The sequence below is a fragment of the Heloderma suspectum genome, chromosome 4 (genome assembly GCF_057233095.1).
Source record: "Heloderma suspectum isolate Gila_16-S chromosome 4, 16-S_ref, whole genome shotgun sequence".
In the NCBI taxonomy this organism is placed as follows: domain Eukaryota; kingdom Metazoa; phylum Chordata; class Lepidosauria; order Squamata; family Helodermatidae; genus Heloderma; species Heloderma suspectum.
This window is the reverse complement of record NC_139461.1, coordinates 203810336-203834326: the sequence shown is the minus strand read 5'-3', so window position 1 is coordinate 203834326 and position 23991 is coordinate 203810336. Positions and strand designations below refer to the sequence as shown.

The 23991-nt window shown below is 41.9% G+C and overlaps 1 protein-coding gene across 1 annotated transcript in view; it reads right to left on the bottom strand.

Moving 5' to 3' along the window:
- Positions 1 to 23991, bottom strand: part of COL24A1 (collagen type XXIV alpha 1 chain) — a 223565-nt gene that overhangs the window by 136591 nt on the left and 62983 nt on the right. Inside the window, exons 9-17 of the mRNA XM_084852036.1 lie at positions 23267 to 23320; positions 17486 to 17530; positions 15297 to 15350; positions 13889 to 13933; positions 10916 to 10969; positions 8340 to 8384; positions 1564 to 1617; positions 1415 to 1459; positions 1000 to 1053 (exon numbers count right to left, since the gene is read on the bottom strand). Coding sequence (XP_084708162.1) covers positions 1000 to 1053; positions 1415 to 1459; positions 1564 to 1617; positions 8340 to 8384; positions 10916 to 10969; positions 13889 to 13933; positions 15297 to 15350; positions 17486 to 17530; positions 23267 to 23320 — 450 coding nt within the window. The remainder of the gene's footprint in view (positions 1 to 999; positions 1054 to 1414; positions 1460 to 1563; positions 1618 to 8339; positions 8385 to 10915; positions 10970 to 13888; positions 13934 to 15296; positions 15351 to 17485; positions 17531 to 23266; positions 23321 to 23991) is intronic.

The window sequence follows — 23991 nt, the reverse complement described above, 5'->3', positions numbered from 1 at the left end:
AGATGCATGCATGCATGCATGCATGCATGCAGATATTTTAAAGCAAAACAAAATGTTTAGCTCCCCTTCTGCACTTATCCATTCCCATCCATTAGGGGAACACAGAGCTATATCCAACGTCACACTATCAGAAGTCTTCTAGCGCAACAGGATCCCCCCCTCCCCCGTGCAGCCCTCCACACCACCCGAATGTCTGCTCCAGGGCGTTTACCCACCCTCCAGAGCAGATTCTGAGGGTGTGCATCAGGGATGGGGAATTGTCCCCCTTCCAGTTCTGCTGACAGAGGCAGCCTATCCTACTAGTACCTCAGCCCCTTTTCCCGTCATGCATATACTGCCCCAAAGGAGAAACCAAGATAGGAAATGGGGGAAAACTAAAGTCCCTCTCAGGATGTTATACTTTTTATTATTATTTCACTCCAAGCCCCTCCTACATCATGTAGATGGGCTTGGAGTGCATAACAACATCCACAACGTTGTAAATGGGAGCTATTGCTTTTATAAAATTTCAGTCTGTTTTATTGTTATAAGCGGCCTTGGGAGGGTGGCCTAGAAATATTTTAAATAAATAAACACATAAAATATTTAATTATCTGATGGATGTTGTATGATAATGGAAAATTATTAAGATGGCAAGGATAGCCTACAGGAAAACAGAATATTTTGTTTTCTGGAAGGCAACCACATACAGCCTGGAATCGGAACTTGGCCCAGACAATATTGCAGACTTTTATTTACTGTGGCTACAATCATAAAACACAATTGCTAACGAATTTACTTACTTACTTACACACTTACTTACCCATTGCACACAATGAAACTTACTTCTGAGTATACATGCATAGGATCACAGTCTTAGTGATTAATGAACACAATTATAAAGAATATATAGCTACTCTGTATAGGCATTCACCAATCAATAAACTTCTCACATTAAAAGGACATTTCTAAGAGTAAGCCTTTATAAAACCTGGTGGGAATAGCGCTGTTATGAATTACCTTGTCTCCTGGGTACCCCAGCTCCCCTGGCTCTCCTGCAATGCCTTGTTCACCCTAAACAATGCATTATTATATTTAGAAACATAAAGAGAGCTATAAATAGTAAGTTTTATAAAGCCCAAGAGTCACAGAAATATTTCACCATCGACTTATTTCACAGCCCGAGTAGATTGCACTACTGCACAAACAATGATTAAAACAGACCGCAACATTTGATGCAATTATTCACAGTAAGAAGAATTACAGCAGCAGGAAGTACGTGTTGGTGGAGATCCTCAACTCTGAACAGATTGTACAAAACAAAGCAGTGGACTAAATACAGAACCTTATTGCTTTTTTAAAACAAAAAACAAAGGAGTCTTGTAGATAAGGCTCAACATTAAAATAACTCTGATAATGAAACTATTTAGATCACCTTATCACCTTTCAATCCAGGTTGCCCCATACTCCCAGGAAGCCCCTATGCAAAAGAAAAATTAAAGGGTAACAGATAGAATTGCTTCACTGTTTGGTAGATAAAATTATTTAGCAAAATAGTTATGTATGAACTTCAAAATACTGTACCAGAGGTCCAGGAATTCCAGGTGGTCCAGATAATCCGACTGGTCCTACAACACCCTAAAATACAATAAATAACATGACTGCTCTGTGTATTTACTCTTAAAGGGAATGGACTGATGTAGCGAACTTGCAAAGCAATCTAGTGTATTTACTTCTTGAGTACTGGCTTTCCTCTGAGCCACACTGGCCTGTCCAAATGCTAATTAAACTATAATCAAAGGGCTGGGAGAGGCAGTGCATATAGTTATGATAGTGCTGTTTTCCTCTTTCCCCATCAGCTCTTTCCCAATGGGGTAATGATATGTTCTGCTAATGGTGTTTTCCTGGGAAGGAAAAAGGGTCATGAAGTGCCACTGATTTGCTCACAAGGGTCAACTGCTACTTGCTTCAGGTGAGTGCACCTCTGTCTAAATGGAGTGTGAATTAAGCACTAAGCATGTTAAGTTTAAAACTTTTCTCCAGAGCTTACATAATTATGTTACGCTTAGGATACGTGGAGCAAGTTTGCACGTCACTTTAAGCCATGGCGGCTTATAAACTATGTACAGTAGCTTATTTTAAAAACAGACCAATGTGCCCCATCACACAATCAGGCAAATAAACTACTGTGAATAGCTTATTTTCCCCCTCGCCCCTCCCTCCTCCTCAGTCCTCCAGTCTGCCTCCCAGGGGACCTTGTGGTAGACCCATCTTGTCTGTCACCAAGTCTTCTTTCCCAGCTCTGATCACTATGGCAATCAGGGTCAGGTCCTACTTTTTAAAAAAATTCCGAAGCCCCTCTTTGTGCAAAGGGGCTGGGGGAATAAAGAAAAACACAAAAATCAGTGCAGGGGGGGGGAATCCAACCCCCCACCAAGGACTGTATTGCCCCCACAGTCCCGGGAGGGGGGCTTGGATTTTTCCCCCACCCCCACCCCTGATTTTCCACACTGAGCACATTTAAATCCCCAATGCAAGTCAATGTAGAGCACCTCCATTGACTTGCATTGGGGATTCAAAGCATCCTATCCGCAAAAAGACAAACCTCTTTTTTTATGGCAAGGTGGGGGGTGCCAGGGCAGGGAGTAGTGAGCTATGTAGGGGACCCCCCAAGGGCCACCCCCACCCCTGCACAAATGGGAAGCCCATGGGAAAGTGGATGATTTTAAAGGGGGTGGAGGAAAAGGCTTACCCACTGAGAAAGGGGTGGTTAACCATCTCCCACATGCCATTTTTCCACTTAACATTTTTCCCCAAACGCAACTAGCAATTTCATGGGGCTGAGGTTAATTTAACTGGAAATATAGCACAGAGGGGAAGGGGTTAAAACCTTCCCACAATGCCATGTCCCAATAAGCTTCTTCTCCCTTATGCCCACACAGCACCTGTTAAAACTTTTAAAAAGCAGCAGTACATCCTGGCATGGATCTCCCAAAGTCATATCTAGTTGCAACCTGAATTTAGAGTTCAGGGCTGTGCAGGCAAAAGAGAAAGTATGGTTCCCAGTTATATAGAAAGCTCTTCATAACATTAGACTATACAAAACTAACAGTTTTAGACCAAATATTCATATGAAAGATTCATCACGAAAACCAGTTAAAACTCTCCCCAAACTTTCTTCAGACTAATTCTTACATGTTTGGGGCTTCCCCCACTACAGAAACTAGATTAAGACTGCAATCCTATACTCACTGACCTGGGAGTAAGCCCCATTGAACCCTATGATCCAGTTCCCACATCATGGCCGCAAATCATGAGTTAATTAACCCACAATTTGCCACATCATGTGTCACGCACAAGCTGCTTCCACTTTGCAGTGGACATGGTAGGATAAGGAGCAGAGCCTTACCTGATGACCAAAGCAGGCCATTTTGGGTTTTCACAGTAATAGCTCAGAAGCAGACCAGACAACAATGAAGCTGTTATAATAATAGTCACATGGTCCAAAAAGCTGGCTTTGGTATGAGCTATTGCTGCAAAATTTGTACTAGCTGAAGTTTCTGAACACTCTTCAAAGGCAGCCCCAAGTACAGCCTCTAACAGCAAACCAACCTTGCTATAATTAAGGCATGCATGACCCAGGCCAGGTCCTTCTTATCCAAGCCCAGGGAGCTGACCTGGCTCTCTCAGGAAGCCTGATACAGGCAGGTCAGAGGGCTTAGGAGCTATGGTGTCACATGGTTGAGCACCTGCCCAGACATTATATGTTTTTATTTATTTATTGGATGTACAATATAAAATAAAGCAACAGTAATAAAACTAATACATCCGGGAGGACGGATTGGAGATGTGACTGAAGGGTTGCCTGCACTCATAAAGCCCACTGACAGGTATCCCTTTCTTCTCATCCATGTGGGAACAAATGATACCGCCAAGCAGAGCTACGAAGAAATCACGTCAGACTTTGAAGCTTTGGGAAGGAAACTCAAGAACTTTGGGGCCCAGATAGTTTTCTCATCCATCCTTCCTGTAGTTAGAAGAGGGATAGAAAAGGAAAGAAAAATACTCTGGGTGAATGACTGGCTATGAAGGTGGTGCCGATGAGAGAGATTTGGATTCTGGGACCTCGGGCTATATTTCCTGGAAGATGGACTGTTGGCAAGGGACAGGTTGCACCTCATGAAGGCTGGGAAGAATGTGTTTGGCCACAGCATGAAGAACTTCACCAGGAGGGCTTTAGACTGAATCCTACGGGGAAGGGAGACATAAAGTTGGGGGTAACATGGACGAAGGCTCATGCACCACAACAGAGAGAATAGCTCTAATAGCGCCCAATAATAGTCTTCACAAACACGTAGGAAGAAATCCAGACTATGAAGCACATGGTCTTCGATGTCTATATACTAATGCCCAGAGTATGGGAAACAAACAGAACGAACTTGAACTTTTAATACAGGAGGGAAATTATGACTTGATAGGTGTAACTGAAACTTGGTGGGATGACTTTCATGACTGGAATTAAGGATGGGGGAGAATTTCTCCCCGAAACTTCGGGGGGCCGAGCGCCAACGCATTCGGTCCTCTGAAGGTTGTTTGGGGAGAAATTCTCCGCCCCCCCCCCCCCCGGGATGGGACTTACCTTTCACGAATGTCCCTCCCGGCGGCGGGTCCCGGCAACGGTTCGGCAGGTCTTCGGCAGGGGCGGGGGCGGCAGCCGGTCTTTCGACCGGCTGCCGCCGCCGCCATTACAAGCAAAGTAAAAAAAAACAAAACGCCCCTGTGATAGGCTACGTAACGATTAACGTAGCCTATCACGGCTAGATTTGCAAAGTCAGCCGTGATAGGCTACGTTAATCGTCACGTAGCCTATCACGGGTGACTTTAAAAAAGAAAAGAAAAGCGTGTACGGCTAATGGCGGCCCCCATAGGGAGCCGCCATTCACGTTCCTTATTTGGTCCCTGTAGTCTACGTAAAGATTTACGTAGACTACGGCGAAAATAAGGACAACGCAAATAGCGTTGCCCTTATTTTCGCCGTAGTCTACGTAAATCTTTACGTAGACTACAGGGACCAAATAAGGAACGCGAATGGCGGCTCCCTATGGGGGCCGCCATTTGCGTACGTGCTTTTTTTTTCTTTTCAAAGTCACCCGTGATAGGCTACGTGACGATTAACGTAGCCTATCATGGCTGACTTTGCAGATCTAGCCGTGATAGGCTACGTTAATCGTTACGTAGCCTATCACAGGGGCGTTTTTATTTCTTTTGAAGTTCGCAGCCGGGGAGACGGGGCGCTTCTCCCCGGCCTGAATTTCGGCCGGGCGAGGCGGAAAGCCTCCCCCCCGGCCTGAATTTCGGCCGGGCGAGGAGGGAAGCCTCCCCCCCCGGCCTGAACTTTGGGGGGAGCAGCGAAGCGCCTCCCCCCCACCGCGAAGCAAGCTGCGAGACCAGGTAAGTGACTTTCGTGCATCCCTAAAATATGATAGCCAATCTGGCCTCCCTTGTGAGGGAGTTCCATAAGTTCCATAAACAGGGAACTACTACAGAAAATATATGTCTTGTGTACTCACCAGCCTAACTACTGTAGGTTGAGGTGGAGGACATATAACAGGGCCTCTGATGAGGAAAACAAATTATGGGCACGTTCATATGGAAGGAGGCAGTCCTTCAAATATCCTGGCCCCAAGCCATTTAGGGCTTTATACATAAGAACCTGGAAACAAACTGGAAGCTAGTGAAGTTGATTCAAGACTGGTGTTATGTGGTCTGTAAAACACACACCAGAACACAGTCTGACTAGCCCATTTTTCACTTGCTGTAGTTTCCAAACACTGTTCAAGGGCAGCTTCACATAGAACACTTTATAGTAACTCAGATGAGAGGTGATCACCGCTGGAGACAGGCTGGTGACCATCTTAACACATTGGGATCAATAGAGAGCTTATTCAACTTATGTTTAGCTCTCCTTCCTTCCTTCCTTCCTTCCTGGGATAAACCCCTGTTGAGACTGTGCCATTTCAGACTACAGGCAGGCGGCTGCATATTTAAATTCTCCCTCATGTAAAAAAAAACCCAGTCTCTGCAACTGGAATACTAACATATCAGGCAGAAATGTTTTAGCCTGCTCTTTCTTTGATGTGCTAGTTTTCTACATGGAAGGAGTTAACAGGGAATATTGAGGCATGCAATCCCTCATCTACAGTCCAAAGTCGGTCAACTCCAAATGAATCATCCCACAGGATTATTCTGAATGTGTACATCAACTCTGAATCATCACCCAAGCCATAAACTCACCTGAAGAATGGACACTGTCTCTCAACACAAACAAATAGAGGAATGCCACTAGACTGGGCAAAATAGCTCAAATTATTCAAAACAGCAACAGACCAAGTAATTTGGCATAAAATATTCCCCTGAAAATGTTGTACAGCCCAAAATGTGTTGGCACTTCTTATAGCCCCTTTTACACTAGAGTCTGAACCATACATTTTGAGTAGTTTGCTCTCCAATTGAAAAATATGTAATTGACCCTTTCATTTAAATGTACGCACATGATCCTTCACATCATTTATTTCCAGAAACATCAAAAGCAACCACCATACCATTAGTCTTAGTATTTTTTGGCAAAGTCCACCTTCGTCTTGTTTCCAGTGATTTAAGGGGGTTTTTTTTATAGTAGAATACTGGGACCTGATTTAAACCGCACTTAATTGGAACTAAACGCCACTGATTTCACTGGAACTTGTTTCCAAGCAAGTGTGTTTAGGAACTCAGCCACAGTCTGGAAGCATTGATCTGGCAATGGCTTAATGTACTTTTGTCTGGAAACAAGCAGACCAATGTTGATGTTATGGAAATATGCATGTGGCAAAGCCTTTTGCTGAACTAAAAGCCAGCTGAAATTATTCCAGCTATAGGAAAGAAACAGAAATAACTTAAGTCCTGTGTATGTTGATATAGACTTGCATGTGAACTTGGATGGAAATGAAGGTTTTCTACAAGTACTGAATAGCAATACATTTCTAGTGAAGGGAAGGAATACTTTCTACTTGTGATACTTGCTACTTAGCAACATCCAAGAGAAACATGTTAAAATCATTTTAAGAAGCAAAATAAAGGAATGCTGTGAAGAATAAAAATTATGGCATTGAAAAGCACATCATGTAACATGATGACTAAAGAATACAAGCACAACTGCACTTGAAAACTCCTTTCACTACTTGCAAAGTAAGAAAAGAGATTACTTTTAATTTGCATGGAGCATTGCCAAGAGTCTGAGCATGCTTTACAAAATCAAATGGAAACAAAACATTTGAGTCAAAATTCTATTGTTTTTAATGTCACTGAGAGTGCATGTTTCAGGATACATGACCAAATTGTATGCATCAATAGATTTACAACATACAGTTAATTTTGCCACTGATATGAAATGGCTTAAGATCTCATACACACACACAGAGATTCTCTGATCCAGAGAGCATTGTTATGCATATCTATCTATGCAGTGTGACTTTTCATTGTCTTTCCCAAATGTACCACAATGCAGGAGCTTTTGCAATTAGAGTTGCATTTAACAGGCTGCTTGTAAAGTAGAGCAGTAAGCCAAAATGAGCACTTGTGAATGCCACCAGCTACTAACAGATTGTGAATGAGTTATACCCTCGCACATGGATGCACAGTGCACACTCCTCTCATGTGTCTGCCTGGGCAGCTGTGATATGGGGTACAATACTGATCACAGCAGAATTGGCACAGTGGGGTTATATCCTGTTAGAGCAGCCTTCGCCAACCTGGTCCCTTCCAGATGTTTTGGACTTCCACTCCCATCAGCCCCAGCCAGTGTGGCCAATGTTCAGGAATGCTGGGAGTTGTTGTCCAAAACATCTGGAGGGCACCAGCTTGGGGAAAGCTGAATTAGAGACTTGATGATGGAATGACTGCTGTCAGTGGAATGAGGAATGGACAATTCCCCTTGCAGCCCCCCAAGTCTCCCCATATCTGCTCTGGTTGGGGGATCCTCCAGAATAGATTTTGTGGAGGGGTGGGATGGCAGCACAGGAGAGTTCAAGGGTGAGGAGGGGAAGGGAAATTGCCAACCTTTGCATTAATGAGCTACAAAAAATGTCTTTATTAAAAGGTTATGGAAATTATTATCCTTATTATCCTTAAAATCCTCTCTATTCTTAGCAAAACATGCTTGACAGATATGCCATTTAGCTATGTCAAATTATATGAATAATTATTTTTTGTGAATCGCCCAGAGAACTTTGGTTATTGGGTGGTATAGAAATGTAATATAAATAATAAATTTATAAATAAGTTTTTGAAAACGGTAAATGAGATGAAAAATGTATACTCACTCTAAGCCCAGGAAATCCAGGAGGGCCAATACCACCAACAATTCCCTTTGGAAAAGTAAAAAAAAAGATAAAAGAAAATAGCCATTAAAAGTAAGTAGATTTCTGACAAATACACAGAGCACTCCATTGCATAGTAGTTCTGCATAAGGCGTAAGAATGCAAGAAGATCTCTACTGGATCGGACTAACGGTCTATCTGATCCAGCATCCTGTTTCCCAGAGCGGCCAACCAGATACCTATTGGAAGCCCACAAGCAGGACATGAGGGCAATAGCCCTCTTTTACTGAGGTCCCTCAACACCTGATATTCAGAGGCGTTCTGCCTCTGATCCTGGAGTTAGCATATAGGCATCATGAACAGCAGTCACTGATCATCTGCATGAATTTGTCTGCTCATTTAAATTGGTGGCCGCAATAACATCTTGAATTCCACAGTTCAACTATGTGCTGTGTAAAGAAGTACTTCTTTTTGTCTCTCCTGAATCACCATTTACATGATGCCTTTGTGCAATATTCACTAGAACTGCAGAATCAAGGCTATGTTATACGTTTCCGCTTACAGACTACCACATTCTGAAGATCTGCCACAACTCTTAACACATAAAACAGATGTAATTTATCTATTTATTATCATGTGCAACAGCACATATATATGCAGCCCACAGCTGCACACAAGGATCAGTATTTTGAGGCTCACACGCAGGGGCTGATAATTTTGCTGCACAATTACAAAATGCAAAACAATTAAACAGTTAGCTGTCACATGGCAACTCAGATGGCCAAATCTATGTTACGAATCTGATGTATCCACATTTTCACATCTTATTTTAAAAATGGGGATGCAGAAAGCAAATGCTTTATGGATTCCTGAAACCCAGTTTTAAAAAGTAACGTGTTCTCCTATTCTGTTCCCTAGGCAGGCATTTTCCATGCAGTGCCAGATGGGGCAGTCTCTCTCTTTCTCTATGCACATGTATAGATAAGCATGCATGACAGCACATGCCCAAATGAGAGTATACACAGCACAAAGCCAAGAAGGGTGGATGGCATTATCACGCAAAGGCTAGAAGGATAGGTCTGTATATTGTGTTTGCGTATGCCTGTCTTGCAGTGCTAAGTTTATGTGAGATGGATGCCTCATCAAGTATAGGTTTGTCTTCATCAGGTTCTAACCTCAGAACTTGCAGGGAACCTGCATTAGCTTCTGATCCAGCCCACCTTTTACTACAGTATGTGGAATAAATAGCATTTGCAACTTGACACAATCCCATCCATCACCATACCTCACAGCTGCAGCAGTTTGGCACTTTTCCTGAACCACCTTTGTAGGGTGGGCTTGACTGATGGTTCGATAGCAACAGAAGTGAGAAGTAACTCATCTGTAGTGGGTTTATTGACTCGTTTTTCTAAGAGTTTTCAGATGCATTAAATAGTTTGTCTATATTTTAGAATACATGCTCTGCAAGTTTGATTCTATAATTAAATCTTTCTTTCTTTAGCAGCATTTGCAAAATATTCAATCTGGACATTTAAAAAAAATGTTACAAAGTAGTGGCTACTAACAGAAAGTTCAAACTCTTCACCTGACAAAAGGTCCAAGGTATTAAAACACATTTATCAAAAACTAATCCTGTGACAAACAAATCCAGAATCAGCCATTGTTAAGAAGCCTTTTACAAATGCTTTAAAATGTTTGAGTTATAGAACACAACCAATATCATGAACACTACCAATGATTCTGCTTGTTTCTGCTGGCAATCCTGCAGGACAAACTAGACAATACATTAAATGTATGATCACATTTGTGTATCTTCAATTTAAAAATGGGCCCCTGCTCTGGACTGGGACTGTAGCACAGGGGAAGTAAGAATTTCCCTCCATGCTATTTTCCCAATGAAAATCAATGCTATTTACTCTGAAAGGAAAGCTGCTATTTGCCCCATAGCAGCTTATCCCTTGAAGGGTAAATAGTAGCATGTGGAGCAGTTATTATTAGAAAACAGCACAGGGAGCTGGGGGGGGTGAGCACCTTCTTGCACACCACAGTCCCAATCTGAATCATGACCCTTTTTCTTTTTTAAAGAAAGATATATAAACGTCATCATGCATTTAACATATACTCTAATTTGGCCTTAACGCTTCACTGACTGAACACTTTTGAATCTCGGATGCTGAGCATCTTCACAACCCTGAGAGGTTAGTCTCATGATAGCTAAATAAAAGCTGTCATGAATAGGATGTGTTGTAACTCTAGAGAATTTATACTTCTTAGGACTTGTCCAAAGTAACTTCTCTCCCCACTCCCCACTAGTTTAGCACTGAAGCACACTAAGCTAAAGGTTGCAGGAAAGACCAACTAGGACAGTGGTGGCATCACCAACACTAATCCTGCTCATTGCAAATCTGCTGACTGGACTGTTAGCCATCAGAATGGATCGGCCCCATCTTATACAGCTTTCAGATCTCAGGCATTGGGTAAGTCTCCCAAGATTCAGAAAATCCTCCATCTGCAAGCTTATTATATTTTGTATTATACTATGTGAACAATATATATTAAGGACATGCCATTATACTTACAGGACTTCCATCAGGACCAGGTGGGCCTCTGTTTCCAAAATCACCTGGCAAACCCTGGTATAAACCGCAGTACTTTTATTAGGAATCGCAGCATACACAAGTGTTTATTTAATATTTTATATGCGACAGTAGGTTAACAATAACTGCATTGCTCTTGGGGATCTTCAAAAGATGCTTTTGGGGTATTTACTGGCTGTCTTGCTCTAACAGTCTGGTTCACACATGAATGTAGATTCCAGTGATGACTTACATGTGTGAATGACCTATACAATACCGCCAACAGAATGTTCATATTGTGCCACACAGAATGCTTGTCACTGCAGTCAGTTCACACATTCAGCCGCTTGTCATCAAGTGTGAAGAAATCAAGTAATCAACATGAACCAGCTACACATGTGTATTAAAAGAGCACAATAGAGCTAACGCAGACATGCACCATGTATCTATGGTTGAGCTGTACCATTTCATATTGCTAGCGAGGAACTGAATATCTAAATATTCCCCAGCCGGACAGCTGTATTGGTGCAATGACCAAGAGTGGCTTGGGATGGCAAAGACTACATGTTACTGCTGCAGCAATTATTGCCCATGTCCAAGTTAGAAGCATCTATCTGCTGGCACAGCCAGATAAGCTCTTTATTAGACAGGACATTAAGGCATCTGAAGAAAAGACTGAAAATACGGGTAAAATATTCCACTGGGTGGGGGTAGTAGGAATCGACAAGCAGAAGTGGCTTGTGAGGCAGGATGGAGGGCAGTAAGCAGCAATGGAAAGGGCTCCACACCTCTACCAGCAGATGTTGTTTGATAACAGTGGAGGCAGGGGAGAGCTTGGAAGGCATTGTGCGGCTGCTGAATAGCCAGTCAATGGCCATGTGACCACAGGCTAATGAAATCATCAGCTGTACCAAGCACTGTTGGCCATTTTCCAGCTCAACACCAACATGGCACCTCCCAAAATGGCTGGCACCACGAAGAGACAGAATTCTGTACTAACAGGTTAGGGGTGGGAAACTTCAGGCCAGGGGTCCCCATATGACCGTGCCCCCTGCCCCAATTGTTTAGTGGCTTCCTGGCTTTTGTGCAGTTTCTCCCCACTCTTAAAGGTTGAAATGCCTCTCCTACAGTTTAATTATTGGCAGTAAGAGCTGTAAGCTACAATATGCTGGGATTTTTTATTTTAGCCACACCCCTTTTGCTTTTTGCCCCTCCTCCATTGCCTTTGGCCCTGCCCGCCACTGGAATGCAGCCCCCAAGGCCTTCTCCGAAACTGAATTTGGCCCTTGGGCTGAAAGAGGCTCCCCATGTCTGTACTCGGCTGACCTGTAGGTCAGATACAGCAAGGCTAATAATAACAACAACAACAACAACAACAATATAGAATTAGAATTCTCAAATATTCCTCAGCGTTCAAAGTTTTAACCCAAAACTATTCAGAAAAGCGAAGTTCTAGAAAACAAGAGTGGGATACAAATAAGCGCACAACTAATTCCACCTGCTTTCAAGTTGTGGTTCTTGAAAAGTAGCCCCCTGTACTACATGGCCATGCCCCTTTGAAACTGAGGGGGCGGGACATTCAAAAGCGTTTGCGATATGGCGTGGGGAAGGGGCGGCCTTCTGCTCAAATAAAAAAGCGTTTAAAAATCTCGCTAGGCATGCCCAAGCTCTTGGGCATCCTAAAATAGCTCTTGGGATCCCAGCCTAAGCTCCCTATAAAACATTAAATTTTATTTTCCCACCCCTATACTCCCATTACATTTTAGGAACCACCATCGCTATTTAGGTGGTACCACTGTTTTTGGCATTAAATAATACCAGTTGTCATGCTACTGTAGAACATTTCAAGGAAGAAGTCTATTAATATTTTACTAGGAGCTATAATTGATTGTTCTTGCTGTTACTGCAAGTTATATTGGAAAATTGTTAATAAAATTTGGGAAGTTTCCTATGTCACACTGACTTCTAGCTACAAGAAAGTGTCCACAGAATTAATAAAAAGTTCATAAAATTCTGTATATCATATATAATACAATTGGCAATAACTTTAAAATATGATAAAATTTGCCAGATTTCATGTAACAGACATAATGTGGAAAAGAAACTCGATACATATGTTTTGGGTAACATAATATTTTACTTAAGCATACTATACATTCAGTAAATTGAAAATGCTTGTAGTCCAGACCCTATAATTTTCTTAGCAGTAAGGCTAACCAGTTTAATATTTTGTTCCACTTCATTTATGCCAAAAAACATTTGAAGTGCTAATGCCAACTACTCTGCACTGCTTACCAGTAGCTGTTTTTCTCAAAAAGGCTGTAGTTTTAATTCTACCACCTACGAAATGGTAGCAAAATGCTAACCGATGTAATTTTCAAAGCAGAATACCTATATAATGGGACGGGTAGGGGGAGGAATTACAGAGAAGGTCTCAGCAGCTACTAGGACAGCCTTCCCCAGCCCGGTGTTAGGGGTGATGGGGGTTGTAGTCCAACACACCTGGAGGGCATCTGGTTGGGGAAGGCTTTACTAGGAGAAAAATCAGTGAAATGATGCCAATGCATTCCAAGTGCCAAACCCTTCTTCAGGGGCAACCCTTACACAGAGTGCTGTCTCCTAGAGTAGGGGTGGGCAGAAAGTAAATCTCCAGATGACTTCAAATCCCAACATTCTTGATCACTGGCCATGCTGGCAGGGGTTTCTGAGAGTTTAAGTCCAAAAACCTCTGTCCACTGCACAAGACAGTCTTGGAGACAACATTTTATTCTTTAAAAGCTGTTCCTAAAGAAAGGTTTCACAACTGAAATGCACTGGGTGAATTTCAACACACTGTTTCCTAGCACCAGTAAAGGTCCCCTCCTTTCTGCCCCCATCCCCTCAGCCAACACTTAATTCTGGATGGAGGTAAGGATTGTGCTGTTAATCAATATAAATAAGCAGCAGATGAAGTGAAGAATATATTAGCCACATTACCTGTCTCCCCTTAAGACCTCTTTTTCCAGGTAAACCTGGGATACCCTGAAACAGAAAAATGGCACAGAATTCAGTTTTTTAATTAAATAAAGTTACAGGCTCTTGTATACAGTTTGTTTTTATTGTTCTTTTTGCCAATCATTTACAATCTCTTCTCTTATTCATCTTCACAACAACTTTTGAGACGCCTAGGGCTATACAGCTCATGTGAATTTGCCCTAAAGGCATCCCTAAAAATGTTATAAAAACAGCATATCAGTAGCAGAAATTAAAATGATGGGAAGTTTATGGTTGAGCCAAAGTGGCTTACCTAATTTTGTACTTGTTTTCATGAGTGTCGAAAACTGCCTCCTCACTTTGGCCATTTTTGGCCCTTGTGGTGAATATATTGATGGGGTTTCTTAGGCCCATACCAGTTCTTTTTTCATCTCACAATCCTCGGCCTCATTTGCCACACTGCTACTTAATCCTACTGGCTGTAGAAATGGATGATGTCATGGAAGCTTCTAAATAAAATCACATGGCTCATCTGCAGCTAATCAGATTAAACAGTGTGGTTGGTCATATTAAGCTGAGGACTGTGAAAGCAAAATGGCTATGAGAAAGCCCAAATGTTAGGGTCTTTCCCAGAAGCCAGCTAGTAATGAGTGTGCTTATTTAAAGGGAAAGACCCACACAAATCAGTGGCGCCAACTTGGTTGTCTTCACTGACCCCTAACCATATGGGCCTTCCCCCAGAAAAACAACTCCCATACAACTACACACACAGGCTCAAACTAGAAGGAAGCACTTCTTCGCACAGTACATAGTTAAACTGTGGAATTCGCTACCACAAGATGTAGTGATGGCCACCAATTTGGATGGCTTTAAAAGGGGAACAGACAAAATTCATGGAGGGTAAGGCTATAAATGGCTACTAGTCCTGATGGCTATATACTATCTCCAGTATCAGAGGCTCTATGCCTCTGTATACCAGTATGCCGCATGCTGGGGAACACGAACAGGATGGCTATTGCACTCTTGGTCTCCTTGTGGGCTTCCCACAGGTAGCTGGCTGGCCACTATGTGAACAGAACGCTGGACTAGATAAACCTTTGTTCTGATCCATCATGGCTCTTCTTATGTTCATAGGGTTTCAATGGGATAATAGCAAAGGAAAAGCGTTAAACTCCAAAAGGGAAAAGAGGTAAATTCTCACAAGCAATGGTCCCAATCCTGCTCATCCCTTCTGCAGCTCACCCCTCCTGCAGCTATTTACATTTTTCAAAATGTGCACATTAAATGCAATAACTTATTTAACATCATATCTAGTTTGGCCCTTATTTTGGTGTTTCTGGGGCAGAGTCCCACATTTAGATTTGATAGTGCTTCCTTATCATAAATGTGTAAAATTTTCCATAAAACGTACTCTTTCTCCCTCTGGTCCAGGCAGCCCTGCCACTCCTGGGGGTCCAATGAAACCCTTAAAAGTGATAAATAAGAGAAACAAACAGATGAGATTGTTTTCCCAGCACAAAGTCACATACAATTTGCTACATTTACAGATGGGAACAGTACCAATTACTAAATACAATATTACTGAGAAAAATGTATTTCAGAGGACTCTATTGTTGAATGAAAATAACTGATTGAAAGGATAAAAAGCCACTTATCTGGTTGCACCATAATAAGGAGGCTTTAAGTGCACGCGCACACACACTCACGTATTTGTTAGTTGCCCTATAACAAATTGTTCTCAGAGTGGCTTACATGGAAACAGATAAACACAAATTAAAATCCAGTAAAACTCACATATATACAATTAAAACCAATAAAAAGTGAATTACTTTTAAAGATGTTAAGCAACAAATGAGTGACTAACATACACATGTTGTACAAGCGGTCCCATGAAAACTTTCATTAGCCAGTAACCTTTGTGCACTTATTTGCAAGCCTAAGTTAGCCACTAAAAATAATTTTAATCTGAACACTGAAGAAAACACACTGGCTTTTATAGTCCCTACTCTTGTATAATTGGTCACTAAAATGAACTATTCCACCAAGCTAATCTTCTTATAATCAATCTTTTACAGATACTCATTTTCTACACCAATATAATTGTAAACCAGCCTCGCCCAACCTGGTGCCCCCCAGATGTCTTGGCCTACAATTCCCATCAACCCAGGGATGATGGGAGTTGTAGTCTAACAGCTGCAGGCAGCAGGTTGGGGAAAGCTGTACAGTAATATCATGGTGAGTTTTTCAAACATGGCATCGTGACAAGAAATAAATCTGTATGTCAAGTAGCCTCAATTTGTGGTGTTGAAATATGGAAAACTACAACTAAAGTCAACTGTTCTCAATTGTGCACATGATATATCCTACCGAAACAAGATGAAAAGGAAAACAAAATGTGTGCAGTAGTAACCAGGGTGACAAGCAAATGTTTATCGAGAAAAAAGAGTCATATTCCTATGATGTTGCCACAAAATATTCCACTAATCCACAATTAAAATGAGTGGGCTGAGTGATAGAAGGGTCCATACTGTATTCTCAACATCTCCAGTTTAAAAAACCTCAGAAAGCAAGGCTAGGAACCAAAACCCCAGAGACAGAATTGATAATGCTGAGTATGTTGGGCCATTGGCCTAAATTCTGTGTAAGGCAGCACTTAAATCCTTAAACTTGCAGAATTTTACAAACTATGGATTATGATCCAAGCTGGACTTGCCTGTCAACTAATTCAATAGCAACAAGTTAGAATCTGAAGTAACCTCTTCTGTTTAAAAGAAATAAACTAGCTAGTTCCTAGGTTGTATGGTAATAGCCCAAAGAATGATAATCTGGCTGCAATGTTACATCTTTCCAGGAACACTGCTGTTATAAATATTAGACTCCTTCCTTTTGGATGGCACACATACAACTTTTTACACCCATTTTTGCTTAGCAGGTTCAATATCCAGGGTCAGAGCAGATTTTGCATTTAGATAAACGTGGGATCTTCTGGTTTCAGTCATTTCCTGCTACAAGAAGCAAACATGGTGGAAGCATACAAAGTCCAAGACCTCTTTGCAATCTTAATACATTCAGAAGTGAAATCAGGAAAGCATAATCCAAACAGACCTTTAGCTTTGCAGACCTGATAACTGTGGAAGGTCTATTTTATTCTACCCTCTTGATCTCTTCTAACATAGCCTTCCCCAACTTTGTGCCCTCCAGACGTTTTGGACAACAACTCCCAGCATTCCTGACCATTGGCCATGCTGGCTGGGGTATGTGGGAACTGAAGTCCAAAACACCTGGAAGGTACAAAATGGCTTGTAGTCACACATGCACATATGTTCACACAAAGTTGCTTCCCTCCGCCCCCTGGTCTATATTTATATATTTCAAGCAAATGTAACAAATTATTGTGAACTGTCTACGGGGTGTGACAATGAAAATGTAATAAACCATTCCTTGCATGTTAACGAAATACAGTTTGGGAACGACTCTGTAAGAATTTGAATGATCCAGTAAGTAGAGAAATAGCAAATCTGGATGGAGTGTCTCCAGCCCCATGCTAAATTGTGGACAAAACTGATGTGTACCATAATCCTTTAAAAAACGCTTACTTACTCTTACACCTTTAGGGCCTGGGTTACCTTCTGGTCCTGCTAAACCCTAGCACAAGAAGAAATGTCTTTTACTTCATTTTTAATACATGGATACTATATTTTAAAAGTGCCACAGCTATTACGTTGTAAAAATGGCAGTGTACTTTTCAAAATTACGACATGTAATCCAGTTCCTAGAGGGCTTTTAACATATATAATTCCCCCTGGTATGGGTACAACTTCTCTTTTAGTATAGTGACTTCTTAGCGGAAATCCCACCCTTCCCCCACTTCAATTGGAAACTTGGCTTAATGTGACTTTGCAAGAATTTTTAATACACTTCTAAGCTTGAATGTAATTCCAGACATTTCCCAGTCATTATCAGAACAATATGCTGATCCAAACTTTTAGAGTGCTTGATATTTGTGAAGGGCTAGCATGTTATGATCTAGTTGCTATATCAACTATTACGTTGTATCTTAACATGTTTTAATACTCCGTATTCTTGGTTGTGAGTTATCAGAATCCAGTTATCAAACACTATCATTCAAGAGGCCAAATTCAAAGGATGAAATTGACCCAAGTATATGTGTAACCTTTGTGTATACTGGAATGGGAAGTCATTCCTGATATATTAAGTGTATTAAGGAAATCCTGTGTTAATAATGATGTTTTTGTTGGTTCACTCCCTCTCTCTCAATACACACACACACACACACACACACCCCGTATTAATGGAGTCATTTAACGTATTCACGGTCTCATAAAAGTTTTAAAAATAGCTTATCTTGTTTCACTGGTTAAAAACAATAATAAATCAATGTAAATAATTAGGGAAAGTATGGTGCACTTGAAGCAATATATTCCCATTCCAGGGCTGGCCCTGAGCAATGAGACATCATGGACGTGGTCATGCTTTTCACTCTTTCTTCCAGTCCTTTGTTTGGCCACATTCACAAGCCTTCCTCCCCTAGCAGTTGCTACCTTCCAGCCAGGTCATTCCTCCAAGCTAAGCTCAGCAGCAGCAGAAGCAGCAATGAGGGTAGGAACCATCACAAGCCACATATTTCTTATATCCAACTGGCAAGTCAGTTCCTGCCTTTCTTATAAGCTCCAAGGATCATTCTGATGGACTTTAGTTTGTATACGATTAACTAATATCTGATGTGAATGAATGACAGTTAAAAGTACTTTTAAATGTACAGAACTCCCCCTAGAAGACCCATGGGCCTGCAAAACATAGTTGTAATTGATATACATGTAAGAGTGATTGCCTCATCTTCTTTGTTTCATTCAACTTCCTTCACAGTTAATGGCTGTACTATTGAAAAGGATCAAATATCCCTGTAACCCCAATCTTGGTTTATTTCTGTAGCATCTGTAATTAAAATGTTAACAACCAACATTAATTGGAGGATGTGTGGCTCTCCGGCTCTAATGCCTGTGTTAAGGTTCCCCTTATGACCTGGACCCCTTGAGCAACTCCTTAAGGATCTCTTGCCTCCATAATAGTCCCACCTTCCTTCTTTTGAACTTCCCCTTCCCAGTAATGTGGGGTCTAGGCTGTAGATGTGGGTTCACTGACACTCTAGACACAGCATTTAGCCACAGTAGTTTATTGGTAAATTTAAAGCTAGCAAATCAAAAGTAAAGGTATTTATACAATACAGCTGAGTGATACAAAAGGCCTTAAAAGAAAATGCAAGTTGCAAAATGAAAGTTCCTTTACCCTAGCTGTCCTTAAGCGTTTTCTAGGCTACTTCTTCCTGCTCACTCTTCAGACCCTGCTCTCACTTCAGGCTCTGGCTGTCTCTCTGCTCCTACTGGCTCTCTTATTCTCTTTATATACCCTCCTCCCTCAAAACTGAAAGTACTGTTTCAAACCTGAAGAAATGAAACTAAGTGGAGAAATGAAACTGACACTTAACAGGAGAAATGAAACTACTCATCTCAGGGTTAAAGGTAAAGGTGTCCCCAGCCAGTCGTGTCCGACTCTAGGAGGTGGTGCTCATCTCCATTTCTAAGCCGAAGAGCCAGCGCTGTCTGAAGACGCTTCCGTGGTCATGTGCCTGGCATGACTGAACACCGAGGTGCATGGAACGCTGTTACCTTTCCTGCTGAAGCAGTACCTATTTATCTACTTGCAATTTCTTGCTTTCGAACTGCTAGGCTGGCAGGAGCTGGGACTGAAGACGGGAGCTCACTCTGTCATGCGGCACTCGGGTCTCGAACTGCTGTCCTGCCAACCTTCCGGTCTGCAGTTCAGCGTCTTAACCACTAAGCCACCGCGGTCCTCATCTCAGAGTTACCCCTCCCAAAAGAAAACTCCAGGCCTGATATTGTTAATGATTCACGTGGCTTTCATTGGCCTATGGCACTGGCAGTGCAGATGTCTGATCTAGTTACCTAGTTGGGAGGGTTTAACTTTAAAAAATAAGCAGGACCTACTTGTTAGATATTCCTGTCTTGATAGGAACAGCATGATTTACCTTCAACTGAGCCAAGGCTGTGGAAAATACAGTGTGGTAGCATCCATCTTGGATCTTTTGGACCATGGCTTGAACTGAAGACTGGTAACATAACTGTAAGATGTAACTGCTTTGTTTACTTTCTCCATTCTGGAGGAGGCTCTACAATTTACATAGCAAGTTGAACTGCTGCATGAACACTGGTGTTTCCAACAGAAAATTTGTAAAATATGGATGAGATATTATCATCTTCAAAAACACATGTATTTGAACTTGAAATCCTGATTGAGCAAAGTTTTAAAGATGTATGTACATCATCCACACATTACATATTTACTGCAGGAAACACTGCTGTAACCCCAGTGTACACAGAGCAATTGTGTTTGCAAGTAAAGCGTGGAACCACTCTGAACCAGTTCAGATTATCACATCTCAGTTTAATAAACCAAAATATGTCCAAGCCTTCTGTTTGCACATGCAGCCTCACCATAATCAAACCAGGAAGGCTCTAATTATTCAATTTCCTGGTTTGTTTAAACATGGAAATTACACTTACCAGCTTTGGAACAAGCCAGGATATTTGGAACAAGCCAGGATATCAAACTATGGTTCAATATTCTGGTTTGCTCCAAACCTGGTAACTATTATTTCCCAGTTCAGATGAACTGGGAAAATGTGGCCAATTAGAGGTTTCCAGGTTTGATTACGATGGGGCTTCATGTGCAAACAAAATTTCTGTCCAACTCAGCTTATCACTTATGGAATGACTTATAGACTGGTAGATTATTTCCCCTGCCGCACGATTACCCTCTCTGACACGGCTTGCCATGTCATGAGAATTGGGCAAGGGTGGCTTGTTGCCATGGTTAACAAGCCACCCAGAACTCATGGGCTGTTTTAGGGTTCTGGGTGGCCTGTTAACCACCAGGGTCACATGACATGGCAAGCAGCACTTGCGAGGGTAATTATGCAAATGCCCCAGCACACAACCAGCATGCACGGCAGAAGAAATAAGCCACCATGGCTTATTTCCCCCTCTCTGATGATGTGAACAGGCCCATACTTTCTTGTTATTATGCAACTGCTTTGTTAAAGAAGGGTTTGCCAGAGAGTATCAAGACTAGAATGTGCGCACAACCAAAATTAAAGCTTGTTGAAGTTCTCCATATTTCACCTTGAAGCTCATTCTATCTCATGTCTGCATCAGATTGCAGTCTTTGTTGTCTTTTCATGGGAATGTATGTGTATTTTCATGCATATTTCCCTAAATGTATACATCAGTTGTGCGCATCTTTGAAATGTACACATTCTTCTCCCATTGATTAAAGCATGTTTGTGTGCATTTTTCAAAAGAACTCATTTTTTCATGCACATTTTAAAAATGTACACATGCTACTGAACACATTTTTTTTGGTCTGTGAATCACACTGCAAAATCAGAAATGTATGGACTTTGACCACAGATTGTGTTTGAGTCCCTGCAGTTCAGGAGGTATGAACTAGGTAAATCCTGATTAAAAAAAAGAACTGAAAAAAAATTCTCATATATCCCTAATCAAGACTCTCTTATGCTTTGTAAAAGACATTGCTTGGCTTCATGCTTTCTTCGAAAGGCAGGCCCAGAACTTGGGTAGAAATGTACAAGGGTGGCTCAGGCCCTAACACAGTTTTTTTCCATGGCTTATGCTTGTTTCAGGCTGAGGTGGCCAGTATTAAGACTTTAACTAAAGTTTTGTCTGTCTTACGTAAATAAGACTAGGCTTATGACAGCTGGTCATAAATATTCCATACTCCCAGATTCAGACTTTAGAGAGGCTTTTGAGCTAATAGTTCACACCTGTCAGAATGTTCATCTGGGGGCTGAAAAGCAGCAGTGCCTTCTACTGCTCCATAGCTGCTTACCGTATTTCTTTTCCTTCACAGGAAGGGAGCATCTTAATGGGGAAAGCAGGGAAGAAGTAATTTTCATACCTTTTGGATTTCTGCTGAATTGGGCATTTGATTTGTGAAGGGCAACCTGTGGCCCTCCAGAAGTTTTGGCCTACAACTTCCATCAGCCCGTGCCAGCATGGCCAATGGGGAGGGATGATGGGAGCTGTAGGCCAAAACATCTGGAGGGCCACAAGCGTCAGGATTCCTTTAGTCCCCACTTTATTTCAGCACCAAAAACAAACACAGACGAGAGGCTTCAGTCTACAGCTTTTAATCCATTACTTCACAGGGTCATACAGATGCAAATTCTCAGTGACTCTCAGTCTACAAAGGAATGCCTTCAGGGGATTCAAAAGGAAGTTACAAGAGTTGCCTGCCTTTGAAAAGGAAGGCAGTCTCATTGGCCTAACTTAAGGGGGGGAGGTCCCTCTCTCTTGTGAGGCCTCTAAGCGCAGCTTTTCACACAAGGCAAATCAGGTAAACCGTCTAAGTTCCGCCCCTGCCTTCTCTCTCTTTGCTCTGCACCTGCATCTGGCGTCTATTAGGTCAGACTCCCCAAACCCCTCCTCCTCCTGTTTGCTGCCTCTTATGGGGGGGGGACCCTCATCCTCAGCCAGCTGGACGTTTGTAACCTGAGAAGCCAGCCTAGTCATGTCTGGACTAGCCTGGGAAAACACTTCCCTGATGTCTGGCGGTTCTACTTCAGAATCTGGACTGCTATCCCACTCCCTGTGCTCAGAAACACCCCTGACATCAAGTTGCCCACCACTGGGCTAAACAAACAAGGAACTGACCAGCAAGTAAAAGCTTAACATTACATCCAGACTTGATTTCTGGCTTGTCACTCCCAAACAGGACAAGAATCTAAAGCAAGAACAAACCCTGGTTTGCAATTCCAGCTTATAACAGGTGTGACAAACTAGGCATTTCAGTTCAGAAGTAACATGAAACTTTTTCTTGCTGGACAGTTCCTGCCTTGTTTAACCACTTCCACTGGCAGGAGGAGCCAAGCAGGAATGATCAGGTAGTATGCAGCAGCACACTGTTTGCGAACAATAAACCAGGTTTCCTAGGAATTACGGTTCAGTCTTTTGTGCATACACAGCCTATAGCAGTTACACATTTATGAGAATTTTGTTTTCTGTTTTTTTGCTTTACTAGGCATGACACCATTAATTCACCCCTCATGGAACACATTGGAGAAGACTGTTAGTTCCCTTAACCTATGCAGTCAATCAATATACTCTGCAGAGAAACTTCCAATGTTAAACAGAATAGAGCAACAGATAAAACAATGTAGGGTTGTAGTTATTTATGCATTTTCAAAAAGAAGAAAAGTTCATCATTTAGGTTTATAGTAAAAAGAAAACCTGGTAATTTAGGTTTGGAATATAGTTACTGCACCTGCCTGCCAGGGTAACCTGGAGCCCCAGGGTTGCCAGCCATTCCTAGAATTCCCTAAATTGAAGGAAGAAAAAGAAGAAGAAATAATCCATTTCTTAACCTCTAGGTAAGCACTAAATTTTTAATGCAAGACTGCTTTTCGTGTAACTAACGCAAAACATGAATCTCATGCATCAACATGATAACTCAACCAAACAGTGGAACACGTATCTCAAAAGTAGTGAATGGAAGAAGAGGACAATTCAAGAATCTGGTGAAATATGAGATACAGACTGATTCATGAGGGAAACCTTTGGACGATGTTTGGAACAGGTGGAAAATGGAAGATTCCCCCAGGGGACAGGGATTTATAATGCAGATTACACAAACTGATGCTTAGCTTCGTCATACGATTGCTATTTAGACTGAAACAAATGTATGAAAGTTTTGACTATCTGTACTAGAATTTCCTTAATACCATCACTCTTCAGGCATCTTAGTGCAATGGTTCAGAAACCAAAGTAAATGCCTATTTAGCTGCTCAAAATCCTGCTGGGTGGTGGGAATCAGAGTGAATCTAGAACAGAGGTAGGCAATCTTTTTGGGCCGTGGCCACATCTGGCAATTTGATAAACTGTCCTGGGCACCACCACAAAATGGCTGCCATGGGAGGCATCGTAAAGTACAAGGAATCTGCCCAAAAGACTGAGTACAAGGCAGAGGTGGAATCTGAACCCCAATACACT